Source organism: Dasypus novemcinctus, chromosome 3, assembly GCF_030445035.2.
Source record: "Dasypus novemcinctus isolate mDasNov1 chromosome 3, mDasNov1.1.hap2, whole genome shotgun sequence".
In the NCBI taxonomy this organism is placed as follows: domain Eukaryota; kingdom Metazoa; phylum Chordata; class Mammalia; order Cingulata; family Dasypodidae; genus Dasypus; species Dasypus novemcinctus.
This window is the reverse complement of record NC_080675.1, coordinates 183,145,040-183,168,094: the sequence shown is the minus strand read 5'-3', so window position 1 is coordinate 183,168,094 and position 23,055 is coordinate 183,145,040. Positions and strand designations below refer to the sequence as shown.

General features: G+C 48.2%; 1 protein-coding gene across 2 annotated transcripts in view; it reads left to right on the top strand.

Annotated features, from left to right (window-relative positions):
- The window catches only part of CHRNA7 (cholinergic receptor nicotinic alpha 7 subunit), a 119,085-nt gene that overhangs the window by 71,849 nt on the left and 24,181 nt on the right, over positions 1 to 23,055 (top strand). For both annotated transcript variants that reach the window (XM_071214398.1, XM_058294821.2), the window contains exon 4: positions 4,001 to 4,110. In XM_071214398.1, coding sequence (XP_071070499.1) covers positions 4,001 to 4,110 — 110 coding nt within the window. The remainder of the gene's footprint in view (positions 1 to 4,000; positions 4,111 to 23,055) is intronic.

The following is a 23,055-nucleotide window of genomic DNA, read 5'->3' as shown; positions in this document are numbered from 1 at the left end:
TCAGGTGCTCTATAAATAAAACACCCTCGCTTTGGAGGATATCACCAGAGACTTCTAAAGTTCACTCAAACACAGCTTATTTTTACTTTAAACTTGCATTTACAGAAGTGTCTGCAGCTGCGTTTGTTTAGAAACTCACCTTTTATCACTTATCTCTGTTGACCACATCTTTTTCAGCACCAACCTGTGGAAGGCATTGGGCTAGGCTGAGTGATGTACGAGACCCAGTTTCTATCTACATTTAAGCCACTGGCACTCAGGCTGTGTCATTTACACATTTTAAAATGTTAAAGTTACAGGACCAAGTAAGCAGCTCACCAGAGCTGCCGTAGGAGGTAGGCTGGCAGCGTGGACAGTGGGGCTCACAGGTGGAAGATTCTCGCAGGTGCCCTTATAAATCTGGGGTGATATATGTAGCTGGAAAGTGGCACCCGTAGCTCATCAAATTGGTAATGTTATCCCCCAACTGAAACAGTAAGGACTCTCTTGGATTTAAAGCACACCTGAGGAGTTAGCCAATAAAGACCTGGGCTCTCCTGTGCTCTCTCTCCTGCCCGGCGTTTCAGTGTTTCAGCCTGGACATGGGGGACGGACTGGGCTGACCTGTTCCCAAGTTCCGGCCCCGGGAAGCCACCGGCGGCCACCTGTTGGATGGCCATCCGGGGCTCCTGTGCTGGTCCCTGCCCGTCCTGGTGTGACCCCAGCCTGAAGCTGACGCTGAAGGCTGACCGGCCGTGATTCTGAGCACAGCGAAGAAAGGCAGCAGGAGGTGGAGAGCAAGCCAAGAAAATTGCTCTCAGCAGTTGGCTTTTGTCTCCCAGAGAGTTTCGTGTTGCTGGATTTCTGTTCTGAAAGTCTGTGAATCCACGGAATCTTTTCCCTCAGGGAATTTAAACTTTCAGGTCGATTCCCTGCAAAGGATAGATTTTCTATTCATTGAAAATAGAAGAGACAGGTAAAAAAGCAATAAATTTCAAGTCCTCTTTGACTTGCAGCTTGTTGATTTTGTTTTCCTTCCTCTCTCTTACCCTTGGTTTGGAGGACTTCTGGAGGACAGGGATAACCTGAAAGAACAGAAGGCTGCTGATCTCCCTGTGTACCTCTTCGCATTCCTAGGAAGAAGCAGTTAGCGTGTTTTCTCTGCCCATTAGTTTTATGATTTGGAGAGGCTGTCAGACGTGATCTGATTTCACCCACGAGAAGCGATGACAGAACTCGTCTAAGTTTCTGAAGAGACATTTCAGCTACGCAGAGATCTGCATTTGCTCTTTTAAAAAATCTGTCTTATTTTGGAATCCTCACCATTCTTCTGGTTTGAGATTTTCCAGCCTTTTCGTGTTTAGTCTCTATTTTGGTGCCTTCTGATTCTAATTATGGGGCTAACAACAGCCACATCATAGAATCTTAGATTCTAAACCTTCTTTATTTTAACAATGCTTACCTTGGACTTTCTGCTTTCTTTATCGCTGCATCTCTGACACACAGAAATGCTGTACTTTATGCTTATAGATTAGCCGGTGGCTTTCTTCAGGCCAGAAGAGCGTCTCCTGGTTAAGGATTATGCCTCATTGAGGGAGACAAAAAAGTGCAGGAGGCAGAGGGGGCCTGAGATCAAAAGAGCTGACAGAAGAAGTTTTGAAAACTATCTTTTTAAAAGCAAAGAAAACTTTCCCTTCTTGCCTTAATCGTATTTATTCCTATCTTCTTTTTCCTTCTCTCCCTCCCCCGTTCTGTCATTCTCCTCCCCTCCCCTTCACTACACAGACTTCCACACAATTAAAGAGTTTCCTGCAGCTCAAGTAGCTCCAGACAGGCCCTGCAGGGGCCCAGCTCTCACCCACTGGCAGAATTGGGATTCTCACTGTGTGTTCTGGATCCTTGAGCCCCTCTCCCTAGCCTGGCCCCTGACAACCTGCCCCCTCCCCTCTTGAAGATTTAATGAGAAGGAATCACAAAGGCCTGGAAGGGAGAGCCGGGGAGGCAAGACGCTTCTAGCCGTGGCGGCCTGGGAGCCCTGGCGTTTCCGGGGGCTTCTTTGGTAATTAGTGCTTATTTCTAGGTACCTTCCTTAGGGGAAGCATGAGGGTGCCCTCTGCCCCTTGGCCCTGCAGTCCGAGGAGCGAGGACTGGATGGTTTACAGATTCTTGTCCACGTGGCTTGTTAGGAGATCTTTATGGAAATCTGGGGGTGGGGTACTGGCAGGGCCCGAGGGCTCAGAGCTCTGAGGGGCGGGGAGGGGGATGCACAGCAGGTGCCTCCGCCTGCCACCAAGGGGCTGCTGTCTCACCACCTCAGGCAGTGCTGGTTAAGACAGCTCTTGCATTCTGCAGGATTTCATAGAATGAAGGAACCCCTCTTATTTTAAGCCATCCTTTACTGCATGCCGTGTTATTACCTGCTTGCTCCACACACAATCCCATTTCATCCTTGCAGCGTTGCCCTTTGAGGCGCCTGGCTCAGAGAGGTTAACTCACTGCTCGGGCTCCCACGGCTAGCTCTGCGGGGGCTTCGGTGCAAACCACCCCTGTCTGATTGCAAAGCTCTCCGCAGCCCACCTCTCTGCATGGAGCAAGGGGAGAGACGCCGCCGCTCTGGAGTCGGGGAAGACAGCGACGAGCCCGGCAGCGCCCTGGGAGGACACACGGCCCGTGTGCCGATGCTGTGGCAGGCCTGCGTGCAGGGGGCGGCTGGGATGGAAGGGCCGGTTCTGGTGGAGCCGGATCACTCTGCCTGAACTCAAGTAGTGTGACCGAGCCCAGATCTAGGGGCATAAGGAAAAGATCTAGCTTCTCTGTGCCTCCACCTCCTCTTGGAAAGAGGAACAAGGATAATGCTGACGTCTGTGGATTGGTAAAAATATGCACAGCCCTGAGCAAGCAAAGTGGTTGTGCCACGGGCCAGGGTGCGGGCAGCTGAGCGGGATGTTGTTGGGGAAGCACCTGCAGCTGGCCCGTGGAGGGGGCATGCCCGTGACCGCTGTTTCAGCACGCACCACACCCCTCTCATGGGCCAGTCTTAGGACATACAGCCCTCATCAGTCAGCCACGTGGACCTGGCAGGTGCTGGGATCATGAGTTACCAGACCCAGAGGAGTTTCTAGGGTGAGGTATAAGACGGTGATAAAGAGCAGGTGCTGGGTCTGGATGGGGTCTGCCCCTAGGTCCAGCCTGCTTAGGGGGCTTGGCTGGGAGCAGGGAAGTCCCAGCCTCTTGGTCTGAGGCCCTGGCGAGGTGGTGCCAGCTCTGCAGAACCTGCAGCATGACTCCACCAGGGGCTCTCCACGGGCAGTGTGGTTCTGGAGGGCTCGGTGGGCCTGGCAGGGAGGACACAGGCACTGGCCTTTCTTGGCGAGGTCCATTTGAGAACCGAGATGGGAACCCGACGCCGAGGAGCCCCGCCCCTGCTCCTGCCCGCCTGCTGAGGCCTCCCCAGCATCCGTGTCCAGATGCAGCGTTTGACGGCCGAGGGTTTGCGCCATCCGGTTTTGGCATCAGATGCCCTGCCCCGGCAACAACATAAAATTTCAAACCCGAAAGCTTTTCCTTAGAAGCTGTAAGTGCTTCCCATGCAGTTGCACAGTCTTGTTTCAGGGAAATAAATCATCTACATTTCTCCATTATGTCTCTTATTCCGACTGAAGTAAGCAATTTTTTTTTAAGTCTTCTTACAGCGAAAACTTTGAAAGCAAAGCAGTTATTTGTTTGGCTAGACCAAACCATCAGCTGAGAAGTAGAAGCTTCTGGGCACGCAGTGGGCAGTATTGACTGTTGCCACCCTGGGGTCATGGTCGTGGAGACAACAGAGACTTAAGTGTGATTTTTATGCTATTCACAGTCATTTTGGAAGGATTATAAATTCCAGTTTCCTTTTATTTTATAGATGACAACTCAGTTATATAAATAAGTGTCCAGAACTTGTTTGGGCTTAAACTTACCTAATAATCTCTTAACAATAAATATTAAGTGGCACAGCAAAGCTAACGACCCGTCTGTGTGTCAGTCTTGGACAGACCACTACTTACAATGGAATGTGTCCGAGTACCCGGGAGTGAAGACCGTTCGTTTCCCAGACGGCCAGATTTGGAAACCAGATATTCTTCTCTATAACAGGTAAGCACCCTGGACAAGAGACAAAATAACCTTGTGCTTGCATACCCTTAGCAATCAAGACCATCGGAGTATTTTCCAGAAATGCTGGATAAATGATCTATTATTTGGGACTGTTACTCCCCACGGGGCTTGCTTTCTTTTTTTTTTTTTTAAGATTTATTTATTTATTTCTCTCCCCTTCCACCCCCCACCCCACCCGGTTGTCTGTTCTCTGTGTCTGTTTGCTACATCTTTGTCCTCTTCTGTTGTTGTCAGCGGCACGGGAATCTGTTTCTTTTTGTTGCGTCATCTTGCTGTGTCAGCTCTCCAAGTGTGCGGTGCCATTCCTGGGCAGGCTGCACTTTCTTTCGTGCTGGGCTGCTCTCTTATGGGGCACACTCCTTGCGCATGGGGCTCCCCTACGTGGGGACACCCCTGTGTGGCAGGGCACCCCTTGCGCACATCAGCACTGTGCATGGGCCAGCTCCACACGGGTCAAGGAGGCCCAGGGTTTGAACTGCAGACCTCCCATGTGGTAGACAGACGCCCTAACCACTGGGACAAGTCTGCTTCCCCCCACGGGGCTTTCTAAGTGGCTAGTCCTTTGAAAAGCAGCTCTGTCCCTCTGTGCCAGCGTTCTCGGTCTTGTGTGTCTCCCAGCATACTGCCTAAGACTATATACACATATACCCACATTAAAGGTGTGTAGCATGGTCTTTGCATTTTGGGCCTTGAGGCATCCCTGCATGGGGCAGTCATTATGCTCACAGGACAGCTGCAGTTGCAATCAACAGCACTAGAAGTTGGCAGCTAGTGGGAGGTGCTGCTGGAGTCCATCGTCTTGATACAGGTGCACACTTGACATGTGACCCGCTGTGCAGTGGGAGAGTTCTGCTGCAAAGGCAGTGAGTGAGTGCATGAGGATTCTCACACAGAAGCTGGCAGTGCAAGTCGTCTCCCTGCAGAAAAAAAAGGAAGAGGAGAGTCATTTTCTATTAATGCTTCCCTTGAGGTCAAGAAAGAAGAGATTATTCAGTAAACCAGACCCCCAAAAGCCAAGTGTGTAGGCAGGGTAAATTTCTAGAAGCAGTAAAATCCTTCATCAAGCGACATAGTCAAACAAAGGAATCCAGTACATCACCTTCCAATAAGGTCTAAATGTGGTAAACAGCTTAACACAGAAGAAAGTCATTTACTAATGATGACAGCTGCATTTCGCCCCATAAAGAGAAGAGAAGGGAGCCTTTGTCTCCCTGACTCAGTGAAACAGTGCAACCATCAGCCGCCGCCCTTGATGGTCACCCAGTGACCCTCTCCCCTCTCCCCCCCTCCCAGACAATTGATGTGTTTGTCCTACACTGGGTGATTCAATTTCATGTATTGACTTTTCATTCTTTCTCTGTCTTTGCTGCTAGAAGTCACATTTTACTTGAATCATTGGGCCTGTCTCTAGAATTATATCCCCTTCTGATTTGCTGCCACTCTTCTTCATAAATTAGTTCAGAAAGACAAGCTTTGGTAAATGATCTCTAATGTCAGAGTAATTGGTCCCTGAGTGAGTAGGTAAAGCAAATAAGTTTCCATGCCTGGACTCGGGATCATGCTTCCTGGAGGCATTACACTTGACTGTGCATGTGTAAAAGATTAGGGTTGAACAAGTCTGGGTGTAAATCTTAACCATAATATTTACTGTCCATTGTAACCTTTGAGTTTCAGACTCTTCCTTTCAAAATGGGGGAAATACCAGCATCACAGAGTTTGGGAGGATAACTGTGCAGATGTATGTAGTGAGTTTAGTGTGGGGCTAGTTAGAGAGTAAACATTCAGAGAGGCAGCTGGGTGTTTACAGGCATGATCATGAGGATTCTGCTCAGAGCAGGATGGTAGGACACTTTAAAAAGAAACAGCAAGAATATATTTCATAGTTCCCTATGGTGATTGGGAGCTATGTACCCCCGAAAAACATGTTCTTACACTTAATCCATTCCTGTAGGTGTGAACACATTGTAAGTAGAACCTTTTAATGAGGTTATGTCAGGCAAGGCATGGCCCAATTTCACTGAATGGGTCTTCATTCTATTTCTGAAGTGCTTTATAAGCAAAATGAAATTCAGAGAGAGAAAGAGAATATCACAGAGGGAGCTGCCAGACGCTGAACATCAACGGAAACTGGATGAGAAAAGAGAGGCTAGGAGAGGTTGCCATGTACATTGCCATGTGATAAACTAAGGACCAAGGACCACTGGCAGCCAGCCCAAGACTGCAACAGTCTTTAGGAGAAAGCATTACCTTGATAATGCCTTAATTTGGACTTTTTCCTAGCCTCAAAACTATGAGCTAATAAATTCACATTATTTAAGGCAACACGTCGCATGATATTTGTTTGAGCATCCAAGGAAATGAAAACAGATTTTGGTACTAGGAGTGGGGTTGTGCTATTGCAAATACCTAAAAATGTGGAAACAGCTTTGGGATTGGGTAATGGGGAGAGGCTGTAAGAATTGTGAGCTGCTTGACAGAAAAAGCCTTTGGTTTGAAGAGACTGTAGAAATATGGATCCTAAATGTTCTTCCGATGATGCCTTAGAGGGAAATGATGAATGCGTTATTGGAAGGTGAAGGAAATGAAATCCATGTTGGAAAGTGGGAGGGAACATGACAAAATTGAGTTCTGATGTATGGAAGGCAGAACCTGAAAGTGATTAATTTGCATATTTAGCTGAGGCGCTTTCCAAGCTAAGTGTGGAAGGAGCAGCCTCATTTCTCCTTGCAGCTTATTGTAAAATGAGAGAGGACAGGGGTAAGCTGAGAAATGACCTCTTAAACACAAAGAAACCAGTAATTTATGGTTCAAAGAATTCCGAATCTGTCCAGGTAGTATGGTGTGAGACTAAGGCCAGAAGCGCTCTATTGGGGACCTCCCTAAGCTTCTAGAAGTGAGTCCCGGAGCAAAGAGCTCCCTGTGAGTGTTCAACTGAACACAGATCCAGTCAGCCCTTTCTGTGGGAGTCAGGATTTAAATTCAGTTAGGCAGAAAAGAGCTGTGAAAATCTCTATTCTCTGATGGGTTGGAACCCAGTGAATTGCCTGTATAGCTGACACATTTTTTGTGTGAAATTTGTATAAGCAGAACCATTGCCAGCCTGGACAGAAAGGGGCAGAGAGGGGTCAAACTGAAGGGAGAATGACTTCAATTGGCCATGTTCTGGACTGAAGATATCCCCTTGGCCCAAGAATTGTGTGATTTTCCACACAAATATGTATGGAAAGGACAGGTTCACCCCTGGGCTTGGAGGGGGCAGATGTTCTACCTCACTGATGCTCGGAGAGGTTGGAGCCTTCACTCCAGTAGTTAAGGAGAACCCGGCTCCTGCGCAAGCACCTGCAAGGGGTGGGGCTGCCAGATGACAGAACATTGCTCGATAGTTGACTCTCAGACCTTGAAATTGAATGGAATTTGCCCTGCTGGGTTTCAGAATTGTTTGACAACCTTGTCCCCTGTTTTCCTTCCAATTTCTTTGGAATGGGACAAATTATCCTATGCCTGTCCCTTCATTGTGTATTGGCATCCGGATAACTTGTTTTCTAGATTTCACAGGTCCACAGAGGGGTCTTGTGCCTTGGGACAGATCACACATTCATAAATGATTGTGATTTGAGTTTCTACTGAGCATTGTTTTTGAAATGACTTAAGGCTTTGGGGGTGCTGTGATGGATGAACGTATTTTGTATGTAGAAAGAACATGTCTTTTTGGGATCCAGAGGGTGGACTGTGATGGTTTGGAGCTCTGTACCACAGAAGAACATATTATTAAACTTAATTCATTCCTGTGGGTGTGAATCCATTGTAAATGGGGCTTTTTGACGAGGTTACTTCAGTTGAGGTGTGACCCACCTCAATTAGGATGGGTCTTAATCCTATTACAAGGTTCCTAGGGGCAGCTGGAAGCTAAAATCAGTGGAACCTGGAAGGGAAGGGAGAGCCTAGCTGAAGCTGCCGTGTGTGTTACCATGTGACAGAGGAGCCCAGGACCAAGGAATGCTGGTGGCCAGCCCTGAAATGCCACAGTCTTAGGGGAGGAAGCATCACTTGATGATGCCTTGACTTGACTTTTCCCTAGCCTCAAAACTGGGAGCTAATAAATTCCCATTGTTTAAGTTAATCCGTGGAATGGTATTGCTTGAGCAACCCAGGGCACTAAAACATTCCCAATTTGGTTTTTTATCTGAAATTAATAAATATGGTGGACTCTCTTAACCATGAGGCCATAATAGATGGCTTTTATGGCTTACATGTAAATAAATAAAATGTCTGATCATTCCATTGTTCTGACTAATTAAGGACGCACAAGTATTCTATATATGATTTGCATTCAGGGAACAAAGCTATAGCTCTGACAAATGTCACCAGGGACCAGCTCTCGGGCTAAGTGTCTCCTTCCGTTCTAGTGCCACTGACGGCTGCAGAAACCCTTTCTTCTCATGGTCCCCCTGGGCTATTGTTCATGGTCTCTGCATTTCTCACCGTATTTCCATGGGCACGTCCACCAGACTCATGTAGCCTACGTGGGCAGCCTTGTTTTCTGCTTTAGTTTTACTGAGAAAGGGGATGTAGGACTCTGTTCTGAACAAACTGTTAAATAGTTGGCTTGCGTGTCAGCTTATAATAAACACATTACAGAAAATACTTGTGCCGGTCATATATGCAATGTTGATTGTCTATTACTACATATCAAACTTGATGGCTTAAAAAATATACAACTATTGTTTTCCTGGTTGCCTGGATCAAGCAGGCCCATGTGGCTGTTTCTCTGTCCTCCCTGATGTTAGGTGGATGGCAGTGTTCTGGGGACCTGGATACACAGGGGTGCCGAGAGGACTCGCTCCCTGCTGGGTTGTTGACAGTAGTACCTGGTTTTCCTCCATGCAACTGTTCTCAGTAGGCCAGGGCTTATCCCAGGGTGGAGGCTGGAATCCACCGAGAGTGATCCAAGAGGATCCAAGAGGAAGGAGGTGGAAGTTTCCACGCCTCTTAAGGACTAAGCATGGGGGTCCCAAAACACCACTTGCCCCACATTCTGTTGGTCGAAGTGGTCACGGGCCAGCCCAGATTTGAGGACAGGGAAATAACCCACATATCTCAAAGAGGATGGGGCATGAGCCTTCTACTTTCAAAGACCAGAAAGGAAAGTGGTAAAAACTGCCAAGGTCAGAGTAAAGACTTGGAGGGATCGGAGGAGAAATGAAAGACCAGAATGAACATACATAGTGGAGGAATCAGGTCAACAGGAACATGAAGCTAAGTGCATTTTATAAGGGCCGGTGGAAGCAGGAGAGGGGGTGAACGGGCAGGAAGACATAATTTCCAAATGGAAACCTGGCCCACCATACCCCTGCTCGAAGGCCACTTGTTGGTTTCCCCTTGTTGTCCACCTGTTGTATGCCGTGGCCTTCACCTTCCCCTCTAGCCACACCTTCCACCTGCAGCCCTCCAACCCCTGTGTTTGTTTTTCCATTTCACGAACATTCTCTGAGTTTTTCCCACCAGGGGGCCATGTCCTGAGCCCCCTCTCTGCATGGAAAGCTCACCCCTTCTTCTCATCCGCCTGACTTCAGCTGAACTCTGTTTCCAGGGAAGTCCCTATGATGCACCCACTGACGCCGGGTCTGGGATGTGTTTCTGTCACCCGCTCCCATGGAGAGGCGCCCCCGTCCTTCATCATGACACCTGGTGTCTGTCCTCACTCTTGGGAGCCTAGCACAGCACTTTATGAATAATCGAAGGTGACAAGTGAGTTGGGCTCGCAGCGGTTGCCTGATGACAGGGAGGGTGTGGGAACTGGAGTTAGGTCAGTGTAATGTCAGTGTTGCTGAGAACAGGAAGAAACGAAAGGAAATAAGTCATACCGGCGACACAGAAAATACTGTGGCTGAGCCAAAAAATTGATATGGGCTGCAGCAAAAATAGGTTTGAATTTAGTATGATCCTGACCTTCTGATATTCATTATTGAGGCTGTTGAGAGATACCGAGCTTAGAAATTTCTGCCAGCTTCCAGGCACTCAGAGTGATGCATTACTCTCAAAGGCTCATTAGTGTGTAGAAGGGGGAGTCTTCTTTAAAGAGGGGGAAATGTTATTCTGTATTAGTCATTTTTTTTTTTTTTAAGGAGCAGTGATTTATGGTTGGGGAAAGCATCACAAACATGCCTGTCTCGGCCCTGGCTCTATTCCATTTCGATATTAGGGTCCATGTGTGAGTCACTAATGGCTTTTGAGATATGATGTGTTTCCTGTGCTTCGAAGAGGCTGGGTCATTGCAGAGCAGCTGTGTCTGCCTCGTTGCTGGGACAGGCGGCTGTATTGCCTTGATGGATGGGGAACAAGTTACCGGGGTACCGGCCAGCTGGCCTGTGTGCTCTGAGGAGAAGACGGGACGCTAATCAAAGCACCGCCGCCTTAATGCTGACCCCGGTGCTTTCTTGGTTGCTTTATTCTTCTTTCCTTTAAAGCCTGCAGCTCAAGGGTCTTTCTGAACAGAGTCATATTCTTAGAGTGAGTAGCCATGGTGGATGGCCGGTCACGACTTTCCCCTCTGGCTGCAGTGACGGGCCTCGCTGGTGTCGGCAGTGCGCTCCCAAATCCCGGTTCTGCCTGTACTTCCTCGGCACTCTGCAACTGCGGGCAAGTGCGTCCCCCTCTCTGAGCTGCTCCGTTTCTGAAAATCCCATTACGCTATGTGAAGGTACTTTTATTGGCTCTGGAGTTTTAGGAGTGCCTAGGTACCAATCATCCTTTTTTACAGACCGAGTTGGCACGTCTGCAGGCTGGCAGATGGCTCTGGAGCCGCGGTTCTCCGGGCACAGGGCTCTTTCTTTCCCAGATATCTGTGACTGCGCGGCTGATGGCCAAGCCTGGGCGCGGGGGCAGGGACGTGTGCACGACACCCCTGAGCGCAACATGATCCAGCGTTAAGGGCTCACAGCTGTGCTCATCAGTGACTAGCCAGAACGACATCATTTACTCCCTTCCCCCGGGCTTTAGGTCGGGGTTCCCTGGAAGTCAACCCCAAAGCAGGGATGTCAGTGTAAGTCGTTTGTTGGGAGGAGATCTGCGGAGCATCATCAGAGGACGGGGACAGGGAGGGGAGGAAGCCCATCGAGGGTGCGAAAGCAAGTCCCGGGGGGCAGGCGGTGCCCATTCCCGCAGGGACCTCCAGGAGGCCACCTGGAGCGCGTTTCTCTGCCTGTCGCCTGCGCACAGGTGGGAAGCCGCCCCTCAGGAGCCCGTGCCCTGCACCTGCCGTGCCCGCCCCGCGCTCAGGCTGAGGACAGAGGCTCACGGGGCCACGGACACGTGGGTAGGAAGCCGCAGGCCCCGGCCTGGGGAGCGTGGCCGTCCATGTGCTCTGCTGCCCCGCAGGCGAGCACTTCCCAGCGTTTTCACCCCCGCAGGATCGCAGCCAGCGGGCAGGGGAGGACAGCGGCGCCGCGTGCTGGGGTGCTGGGGTGCTGGGGAGCCGTCCCAGCTCGCGAGGTTTCTCCTTCACAGCGGCAGGCGCACTGCCCAGGAGCCCAGGCTGCCCACGTGTGGACGGGCAGTGGGCTCACGCCCGTCCTCCAGCGGAGCGGCAGTGCAGGGAGCGGTCCCTAGCGCTGACACTGACCCCCCTAAGGGCGGCTGGGGCCGTGGTCTCCAGGGGCCTGGCTGAAAGGAGCACCTTTGTGCTCAGGGGCCCTCGTGCAGTCACGGGGCCGTCATGGGACCGTGAGGAAGGAAATCGGGAGCAGCTCTCGGATGCGGGAGGAGTGCTCAGGCGAGCAAAGGTAGCTTTGCTGCTGTGGACCTCGGAGAAGGAGCTTTTAGGATGTGCTGTTGAGTCCCCCTCATTGTCAGGTATCAGACCGAATGCTGGGGAGAGGCTGTTTCTACGAAATGCGTATTGGCAAGAGGGGGTGGTGCAGTAAGGAGCCTGTTTTCAAGAAGTGAGTGGAGGCAGTCGATCTATGGTCGCATCTCCCAAAGCCGCCTCTGAACCGCCCGTCAAACTTCACCCCTCTGCTGTCTCTTATTTAATTTGCTCATTCATTCAGCCAGTATTTGGTGCAGCTTTACATATTTATCCCGCACTGTTTTAGGATCTCGGGATACATCGGCAATTAAGCCCTTGAGAGAGAGGGACAAAGAGCAGACAGGAGAGGAATGTAGCGATTGACTGATCATAGATGCTCTAAGGAAAATAAGGCTGGGTCAGGGGTCAGGGAGTACTAGAGCCAGAGGAAGGCGATGAAACTAACAAAGCCTCCAAGCTGGTGAAAGAACGGGGCGTGTGCTACCTGGGAGGGGAAAGAAGAGGGCGCGTGCTACCTGGGAGGTGAGACATCTGGACAGAAAGGGCAGCCTGTGCAGAAGACCTGCTAGGAAAGGTGGTGGAAGAGGAGAAGCAAAGACTGCTTCCTGGGCAGGTGGGGACAGCTAGTACCTGGGAGCATGTGCCTTCTTGGCTATCTGATCTTATATTGGGCTGCCTCTGTGTCTTTTGTTGTCTTGAACTGTTTTTCAAACTCTGTAGGTTCCGGAAAACTGACAGGAATGCAAATGATCCCAGGTCTACGGAGCAGCAAAAGCTTGCTTTCTGCTGGCTGGTGGATTCCTCCGTGAGCAGCTTCCGCTCAGCACCCCTGGTTGTCTGCGCAGGCATTGCTTTCAGGACGCACCTCTGAGTTGGTGTTTAGCAATGAATTAATTAATAGCTTAAATAAAATCTTTGGCGTGTGTCCATCTGATATTTGCGCAGGCACCGTGATCTTATCTTTTTAAACACACAATGCTTCTCTCCTGGGGAAAGGGGAAGCCCGCGTGCCTGGAGTGAGGGTGGGGGCAGCAGTGGGCAAGGACTCAGCAGGAAGAAGGGGGCTGCAGACCACGTCTTGGAGGTCTTGGCTTTGGCCGTGGCACGGATGGGAGGGGTTCTGATTCTTTTTTTTTTTTAATTTTGTATCCTTTCCTTTTGGCTTTAAATAATTGTAAAAATTACTTACTTCTGTTGTCTGCCTGCCTTTCCATTAACAGATTCCATCTGGTTATTTTGTCCAGGAGTTCTTCTCTGTTCTTTGCCCATACACTCTTCCCCGTTGACAATAGTGGAGAATTCAGATTAAATGTGGGCGGGATGACAAGTGAGTGCGCGTCACCAGGCAGCCACTGTGAGCCCAGCCGATGTGTCTGCCTTCGATTAGCTTGGAGGCTGTGCCAGGGCAGACTCGCTTGCTAGCCTTTAGCATCCCGCCTCCTTCCCTTCTTTTTGCGAAGGGCCCAAAGGCTGCGTGTGTCCCACACAGGTGGGCTCAGCTTGCAGCGCTCGTTAGTTCTGCCAATTGGAGCCCAGATTCCTGCGCTGAGTGCCCCAAGTGCCGGGTACTGCTCTCTTCTAGACTTGGTGGCATCCAGGGGAGGAAACTGCTGCTCAGAGAGCTTAGGTCACCTGCCTGAGGCCCTGAGCTGGGCAGCCCAGACCTGCCCGAGTGCAGGGTCTGTGATTTATCCTCGGGCCGCTGCCTCTGCTCACGCCTGAAGAGTGTGGCTTGAACACTGCCTGCATTTCATTTTCCTGCAAGTTAAACGAGGATAAAAATTCCTCTTGCTCGCTCTCTCCTCGCTTGACCTGCTTGCCGTCACAGGCCACCTCTGCCTCTCGCTTCGTACCTTCTGGGAGCTGGTCTCTTTTCTTTCGGAGCTGCTGTGGGATTTCCACATCTCCCTTTCGTGTCAGCACTTGACCTCCGCCTCTTCTTTGAGCCAGTCCCCTGACAGCAAGGGCACAGAATGACCAAATCCAGACCCCTCGGGCCCGAGCTCGAGCCGCTTTTCAAACAGAGGAGCAGGCACTGCGCGAGCGGAGTGTGCTGGCGATGGCCGTGCCCCCATGCCTGGGCCGGCCAACCCCCAGCCTGCGTTTGGCACCCGGTCAGTCCACCGAGCAGCCCCCACCCCCACACCCAAGGGCTGGGAGGCCCGTTTTGCCCGGGAGGACGGCCTCTGGCGGTGAGCGTACTGATCTCCACCGCGTCGACGCGGCACCGACACGATTGTGCCTGTGTAATAAATAGCTGAGACAAGAATTCGACTGGAAATCCACTCATCACCGCGGGCCGCCTGGGAAGGGTGGGGCGAGTGAATCCCACAGTGGGAGCCAAGGTCGTTCCCGGGACGAGCTCTGGGGGTCCCTGTGTGTTTCCACAGCAAGGAGATGTGCAAATAGGGGCTTGTGGTCCATGGGTAAGACACTGAGAAGGGGATAGTTGTCCCCTGCCCCCGTTCTCAGCTTGGCAGATTGCAGGGAAGGGGCTTTCGCCGATGGGTGTCCAGGCCTTGGACATGGGTAGCCGATGCTGTCAGCTCAGCCCAGGGGTGTTTTCTGCGGCCCTCTCGTGGGAATCAGGATGTTGTGTGTTCAAGGGGAAGATACAGATCCGTGTCCTCAGGAGTTTATAATTGGGGACAGTCACTGTAGCCTGGGCATCTCCTTTGATCTGGTTTCCTAAGTCAGTGGAGTCATCTGACTGTTCACAGCTGAAGAGCTTGTTTCTGGGAGAGACTGCAGGGCGAGGAACAGGGGCTGGACTCCCCACCCTTCACGCCTCCCGCAGCCCTTGGCACCGTCCTCCTGGCTGTAAGACAAAAGTACATCGCCCGGAGCAGATGGCGTGCGGCAGGGCTGCGGCGTATTGAAACACGGGGAAAAGAGAGCTCCCCACCCAACGGGAGGGGGGGGCAACTTGTTCTTGGTAGGGCGGCCCGATGTCTTGCCTCGCCCGAGACCGTCCTGGTTTATTCCAGGTGACGGGGCCTGACTGCCCATCGCGCCCCTTCACGTTTGGGAGTCACCTGGGCTGGACTTTGGTTTGGTGGCCCCTGGCCTTAGGGCGGGCAGGCTCCATGGAGAACGCAGCTAGGTGAAGGCCGGGCGCCAGGGAGGCTAGGACAACCAGGTGAGGCAGGTGGAGACTCACGGCTCTTAGAGGGAGGGCGGAAGAAAATGTTGGAAGGGACCAAATGTAGGACTCTCAAAGCATTTTCTCTCAACTCAAGATGAGATGAATAAAACATTCAGTAGAACTGGCCCAAGAGATGAAAGAGATTTGTACCCAATAAAACATTTCTTTTCAACACATTTGAAACTTTCACAGACAACACTTATTTGTTGAACCACAAATATCTACTGTATTCCAAAAAATAGGTATCATATCGTTCATATTCTTTGGCCACAATGCTATAATAGTAGAAATTAATAACAGAAGGATAGCAATAGAGTGATGCAGGTATATATGTATCTATAATCTTCACTCTGAAAGTTAAACAAAAACACTCTAAAGTTAATCTTGGCTTAAATGGAAACAAAGTTTATAATCTAGAAAACAAAAGAGTTTGATTTGAAATTTGGTTAAGACTATATCTCAGAAAGTTAGAAAATGAATATCAAAATAAAGCCAAATAAAATAAAGGGAAGGGTTTAGTAAAGACACAAATATAAATAATTTTAAGAAACAAATGCATTTTTACTTTAAAAACAAGGAAATCAGTAATTTAAATCAAAAAGCTAAATGAATAAATGAAGGAATAAATAATAAATGAAACACCTACTGGAAATGTATGATTTTCTAGGGAAATACAAATTATTAAAATGTATGTAAGAAGAGGTAGAAAATCAGAATCTATTTTTAAAAATACATTACAAAATGGAAAGTATAGCCAAAGATTTACATTTTAAAAGGTACATTTTTACACATGAATTTTACCACATCATCAAGGAATAGATAAATCTGTTATATAAATTATATAAACATGGATTAAAGATGGCAATTTTTTAAAGCAAAGGTAACACAGCAAAGATATTTCAATTAAAAGTCTTACATTTAAATATGGATCGAGATATCCTAAATAGAATACTAGCAGATGAAAGGCAGTGGTGCCTTAAATGAAACATATCAAGTTAGGTTTATGCCATGTATGCAAGGATGGATTAACTTGGCAGATTTTATTAATGGAATTTCCTACATATCCATGTTAGAAAGGAAACAGACAAACTCTCAATAGACACTGAAAAATGAAATTCGGGGACAATTCCTGGTCTAAACATGTTCTAAACTAAGAAGAAAACTTTCCTAATCAAAGAACTCTTGTCGTCAGGAAAGCCACAGCACACGTGAAACTGCTGACAAGTTAGCCGGTTCCCCTCCGTCAGGGCCGGACGGCGTAGCCCTGCCCCGTGGCTGTCTGATGCACACCCCAGCCAGAGTGCCCACTAAAATCCAGAGAGACTGAAGTAATGAAAATGCTCCAACAACGATTGAAGTGATCCAGCGCAGCTCTGTGAATACAGCAGATACCATTGATTGTACACTTTGGATGAATTGTTTGCTTTATTGCTGTGTATCGATAAAATCGATTTGCTTAAAAATAATTCAGAGCTGGAAATGCTACAGAGGAAGCGAGGCACTGTCATTCCCTCTTGCTGATTATTTATCTAACGTAGAATCCCGGGCACCTTTGAACTAATAGAGTTGAGGGGTGAGGAAGCCGAGATCAGAGAGTTAAAAATGAATTGCTGATGTCGGTGAATAGGAGTCAGGTGAAGTAGGAAAGGACTCGCAACAGGCTGGATAAGCATAAGTGCCTGCGGGCCTTCCCGGTACCAAGGCACCCCTGGACCCTGGTGGGGAAGCTGGACGTTCACCCAGGCGCCGGCGGCTGGGGCAGGAGCCCGCGGCCCGTGCTTCCCTCGCTCTGCCCGCGGCCACCGGCCTGGGAGGTGGAGGGGCTCCCGGGCAGCGGTCAGGGCCCTGAACCAGCCGGGGCTGGCGCGGCCAGGGGCCTTCCCAGGAGGCCCACCGGGGCCTGTGCTGGCCTGAGGAAGCCGGCAGGCCCCGGGCACGCTGGCTGCTGCAGCGCCTGGGACGAGCGTGGACACTCGAGGCCGCTGCCCGTGCCGACTTCCCTGCCCTGACTGACCGCTGTGCCAGGACGCTCCTGCTCCCCAGCGTCGAGGCAGCGGCCCGGGAGCAGGTAGGAATCTGCCACCCGGTCGCGCCCGAGCTGTCAAAGGCTCTCCCTGCCGGGCTGGGCGCCCGCTTGCCGTCCTTCCGTGAGGCAGAAGTTGGGAAGGATTTGGTGCCTGGGCGTCATCAGTGTCAGCCCTTACCCTCTTGCCTCGCTCCTCCTGTCCTGAGAAATGTTGACCGAACGACGGTGCAGTGACGCTCTCGCCAGGGGCGCCTTACGCAAGAGACCAGCGGAACTTGGTTTAAACCAGGTGACGGCGCCTCCCTGGCATTAACTAGTTTGTGCTCCCTCGTTCTGGTTTTAATTTGTATCTCCCTACTGGCTAATGATGTTGAACATCCTTTCATGTGCTTATTGGCCATCTGCTTATAATCTTAGGTGAAATATCTGTTTATGTCTTTTGCCCATTTTCTAATTGGATTGGTTGTTTATCGCTGTTAAGTTTTGAGAGTTCTTTATATGTTCTAGACATTAGCCCATTGTTGAACATGTGTTTTGAAAATACTTTCTCCCCTTCTGTGGCTACTCTTTTCATCCTCTCATCAGGTGCTTTCACAGAGCAAAAGTTTGTTTCTTTTGTTGTTTTTTTAAATTGATTGAAGTACAATTTATCAAATTTTCCTTTTGTGGATTTTGCTTTATGTGACAAATGTAAGGACAGAAGATGTTCTCCTTTGTTTTCTTCTAAAGTTACTCTAGACTTACAATTTACATTTAATTCTGGGATTCTCTTTGAATTATTTTTTTAAATGATTACATAAGGTGTAAGGTTTAGGTAGAAGTCAGTCTTTTTCCCTATAAATGTCCAATTGCTCTAGGTCTATTTGTGGAAAGGCTATATTCCACCATTGAATGCTTAGTCCCTCTGCACAGGTCAGCTGAGTATATTTGTGTGGGCCTACTTTTGGATTCTTTATTTGTTCCATGATCTATGGGTCCATCCCTCTACCAATACATACTATATTATTATTATACTATTATTATACTATAAAATAAAGTTTTATTATACTATATTATTATTATACTGTACTATAGTATAATATATTATTATTATATAATTATTCTATAAAATAAAGTTCCCACTTTATTCTTACTTTTTCAGTTGTTTTTAGCTAATCTAATTCTTTCACATTTCCATTTCAGATTGAGCTTCTCTGTTTACAAAAACCTTTGCTAGAATATTTTTTAAATTATTTTTTAATTATATAATTTTTTAAAAATTTAAATTTTTAAATAATATTTATTTACTCCCCCAACGCCGCCCACCCCTGCTCTCTCTGTCCATTTGCTGTGTGTTCTTCTGTGTCTGCTTGTGTTCTCATTAGTTGGCTCCAGGAACTGATCCTGGGACCTCCCAGATTGGGAGAGAGGCAATTACTCTTTTTGCGCCACCTCAGCTCCCTGTTCTGCTACGTCTTCTTATTTTCTCTCCTCTGTATCTCTTGTTGCATCATCTTGCTGAGCCAGCTCACATTGTCAGCCGGCACTCCCGTGCAGGGTGGCATTCCTGCATGGGCCGGCCCTCCACGTCGGCCAGCTTGCCCTCACCAGGAGGCCCTGAGCATCAAACCCTGGACCTCCTATATGGTAGACGGGAGCCCAACTGACTGAGCCACATTTTGATAGAATTTTCTTAAACCTACCCATCATTTTCAGTAAAACTGACATATTTTCTATATTGAATCTTCCAATCCATGAATATGGTATGGTCTCACTTATTTAAGTTTTCTATGATTTCTTCCACCAGCATTCTATAATTTTCAGTATGCAAGTCCTATCCTTGTTTTGTTAGATTTGTATTTAAGTAATTAATTTGAGTGATTATAAATGGTATTATATTTTAAATTTCAGTTTCTACATGTTCATTCCTAGTATACATAGATACAGTTCATTTTATTAATATTGATATTTTTCCTATTTCACTGCAGAATTCATTTGTTGTAGGAGGTTTTATTTATTTTTTAAGATCTCTTGGGATTTTCTATCTAGAATATCATGTCACCTGTAGATAGAGATAGTTCTGTTTATTTATGATCTCTATACTTTTCATTTCCTTTTCTTACCTGACTAAGACATCTAATATAATGTTGAATAAGAAAGTCAAAAGTGGAAATTCTTGCTTTGTTCCTGATCTGAGGGGGAAAACATGTAGTCTTTCATCGTTACACATGATGTCAGCTGCAGGTGTTTTGTGGATGTTATTATCAGGTTGAAAATCTCCCTTCTATTCATGGATATATACTGAATACTGTTAGATGATTTTTCTGAATCGATTGATAGCATCACGTGCCTTTTCTTTCTTTAGTCTGCTAATGAAGTAGATTATTACTATAGTTTGAGTTGTGTCCCCGGGAGACAGTTCAAGTAGAAGATCAAATCCCAGCTCCTTGTGGCTTGCTGGGGTGGAAGTGCAGGTGCTTGCCCGGTCTCTGCGGGGGCTCCTGTTTGTTTCATTTCCAACCCCCCCGGCCTGGGTGTTCAGTGGGGGCAGGTGGTGTCCAGAAGTTTTCTGTCTGTGAAGTTGCCCCTTTCCTGGCCTTTTGACTGGAGAAAGCAGGCTTTTGGGGGGGCTTTTTTCATCTGAACCCATTAGTATTTACAGGTTTCCAGCTTCTTCAGCACCCAGTTTGGAATATATGAGAGAAAAAGAAACTCCTGGCGACTCCCTCCACTTTCCCTGGGTCCTGTTGGCGCTGATTGGTCCGCCTTTTATTCTCGACTTTTCAGAGCCTGCCTTATGTTCATTTACGTACATGGTATCTACGTTTTCATTGTTCTTAGGGGGAGGAACAGGGAAAAGTGTGTCATTTCTATCTTTCTATAACCAAAAGTCTGAACCTAATTTTATTGCATCAGAAATGTTAACAACATATTCGTGACTGTAGCTGTTTTACTCTTAAATAGTTTTCCAGGGAAAACATGGGACTATACCAAATTGGGTTATTCATAAAGGAAATTTAATCCTGGATTATATGTTCCCCAATCTGAATCAAGTTAAATTTGTATAATTCATCGCTACCCTTTCGGCTTCCGTTTCTGGTGGATCTACTTTGTATAATTTGGGGCACAAATTCCTGAGGTTGGCTCCTTGAGGACAAAAACAATGTTTCCATTTTGTTTTTCTTTTCTTTTATTTATACTGTTACAGTAAGTGGTATTTTTCTCAAAACATATTCTTAGCTTATTTAGGCTTTACTCAGATTAATGTTGATCACTGTCTTTAACTATACTCAATCTGAAGGGAAAAGCTCCCTTTAAGATACAATTAGCGTGGTAACTTTTCAGCCACTTACAGATTGGCCTTGGGCATGGACTTTGGCCCGCTTTAGGTAGAGGGCTTTCAAGGTTGCCCAGGAGATGGGTCAGAGGCCTCACGGGAGGGCAGGTTGGAGGGGGTGCATCAGCCCCAGGGGACCTCACAGACATTTGCTTTTTTATTTCCCATTGATCTATATTCTTTTTTTTTTCTTCTTTTATTTATTCATTTTTTAAAAAAATATTACATTCAAAAAATATGAGGTCCCCATTCCTCCCCACCGCCCCCACCCCACCACTCCCCCCACAGTAACACTCTCCCCCATCATCATGACACATCCATTGCATCTGGTGAGTACATCTCTGGGCATCGCTGCACCCCATGGCCTGTGGTCCACACCATAGCCCACACTCTCCCACATTCCATCCAGTGGGCCATGGGAGGACATACAGTGTCCGGCAATTGTCCCTGCAGCACCACCCAGGACAACTCCAAGTCCCGAAAATGCCTCCACATCTCATCTCTTCCTCCCATTCCCCACACCCAGCAGCCACCATGGCCACTTTTTCCACACCAGTGCCACATTTTCTCAATTATTAACCACAATAGTTCATGAATAGGATATCATTAAGTCCACTCTAATCCTTACTGTATTCCTCCTTCCTGTGGACCTTGGCTTGGTTGTGTCCATTCCACATCTATGTCAAGAGGGGGCTTAGATTCCACATGGATACTGGATGCAATCCTCCTGCTTTCAGTTGTAGGCACTCTTGGCTCCCTGGTGTGGTGGTTGACCTTCTTCACCTCCATGTTAGATGAGTGGAGTGAGCATTTATTCTTACAGTCATGCCCGTGTATGATGAGCAGCATACTCATAGTAGCAAAACGTTTTCCCCCTGGCGGCAGTGACCTGCTTTCTACATTTTCTTTGTTTCATGGATTTAGAGCCAGAAAGAGGATAATTTCAGACTGGAAATAATTGTTTTATTTTATGAACACCAGCACATCGATTTGCATGGGCCACCTGGAAGCCCTGAGCTGGAAGGAATGAGGAGGCTGCAAGAGGACTTTTGGATGACTTTTGTGTTCTTTGCTTCTTGTGCTTTTCAGTTTTCTATATTGCACAATTAAAAGTTTGAAAAAAAATAAATGTTACTTTAAAAACCTTAAAAAAAAAAAAAAATCACCCCAAGGCCTGGGGCACAGAGCCGCCTCTCTTCCCAGGTATGATGAAGGCCCCTGTTTCCATGGAAGGAGAGCTCTGGAGTCCTGGAAATGGAAGAGCCAGTGGAAAAGGTGGACTAGGGAAAAAAATCACCTCTGCAGCACGGCAAGAGGAATCTGGAGATGGCCGTTTGAGGCTGTGCCAGGAGAGGGCTCATTGCTTTTAACAGGCCTGTGCGTTGAGGATCTCAGGCTTTATTTTCTATAACCAGCATCACCCAGGAACTCCAGCTCCAGGGACAGCAGCATGCAAAGGGGCGTCATGTCGCGATGCCCTGGAAGCGAGGGGCAGAGACGCGCGCCGGGCATGCTGGGGAGAAGATCTCCAGCCAGGCCCACCGGAGTCCCACTGAAACCTGCAGCAGCCCGCCCCGCTGGTGAAGGAGGCAGCTCCACCCCGTGCGCTCCGTGCAGGCCAGGAGCGAGCGCCTCGGGCAGTGAATCTGCCTTTGGGGCTAGCAAATGCGTCTGTGCGCCGGGGCTGTGACGCCATGAGAGGCGGGCCACGGAGTCCACTCTTCTTCCTCCAGGGTTCTCCTCGCGCTTTCTCTGCTCCTCCCACCCAGCCTCCTGCCTGCGTTCGTGTCTTCTAAACTCTTGATCTGGGAGCCCTTCACTAGGTTTTACAGAAAATGTTAGAAGAAGACGCTATCAGAAATGAATCAGGAGTGAAATAGCTCAGTTAAAAAAAGCCTGAAGATAAGCTCAAAACTAAAAACACAAAACGTATTTTTTTAAAAAAAACAGCTCATGTGAGCAAGCATCAGCAGAGGGCAAATCTGGGCCTCTAAACACGATAAAGAAACTCATGAATAATTTTATTATAATTAAAGCAGAGTCAGAGTTGATAACGGTGGGAAAGAGCAAGCTCCCTTTAAAAAAGTACCTTTGGGAAAAATCAAGTGAAATTAATAGAGATGAGCATTATAGTCGTCGGAATTCTAAAACTCAGAGGAGGGGTTAAATTCAGGGAAAGGAATGGGGCCAGTTTCCGGGATGAACCATAGGCAGTGGAATAGATGGAAAATATGAAAGAACCCTAGTAATGATTTCCAACGCCAATTACAGTGCTTCTGTGTGGCAGGTCCTGTTCCAAATGATATGTGTATAGCATTTAATTAAGTTGGAGTTTAAATTTGACCTCCTTTGGGAGGAGGTCAGTTGCAGCACAATGGGCAGCTGAGACCATAATGTATGAGAAAAAATTCTTTCCAACTCGGCCCCAGAGAGAGGAGTGGACGAGGGGCTGGCGGGAAGCGCAGTTGGCTGGGGGGGCTCGGCCAGCGAGGGGGGGCACCCATGCAGAGCGAGATGGCCCCATGGGCTTGTGCCTTCACTGCCCTGCTTGGGGGGGGGGGGGGTTAGTGGATTTTCCATGGAGTCAAGGATTGGTCAGTTTAAAGCAAACAGGTGCCTTTTGGAAAAGG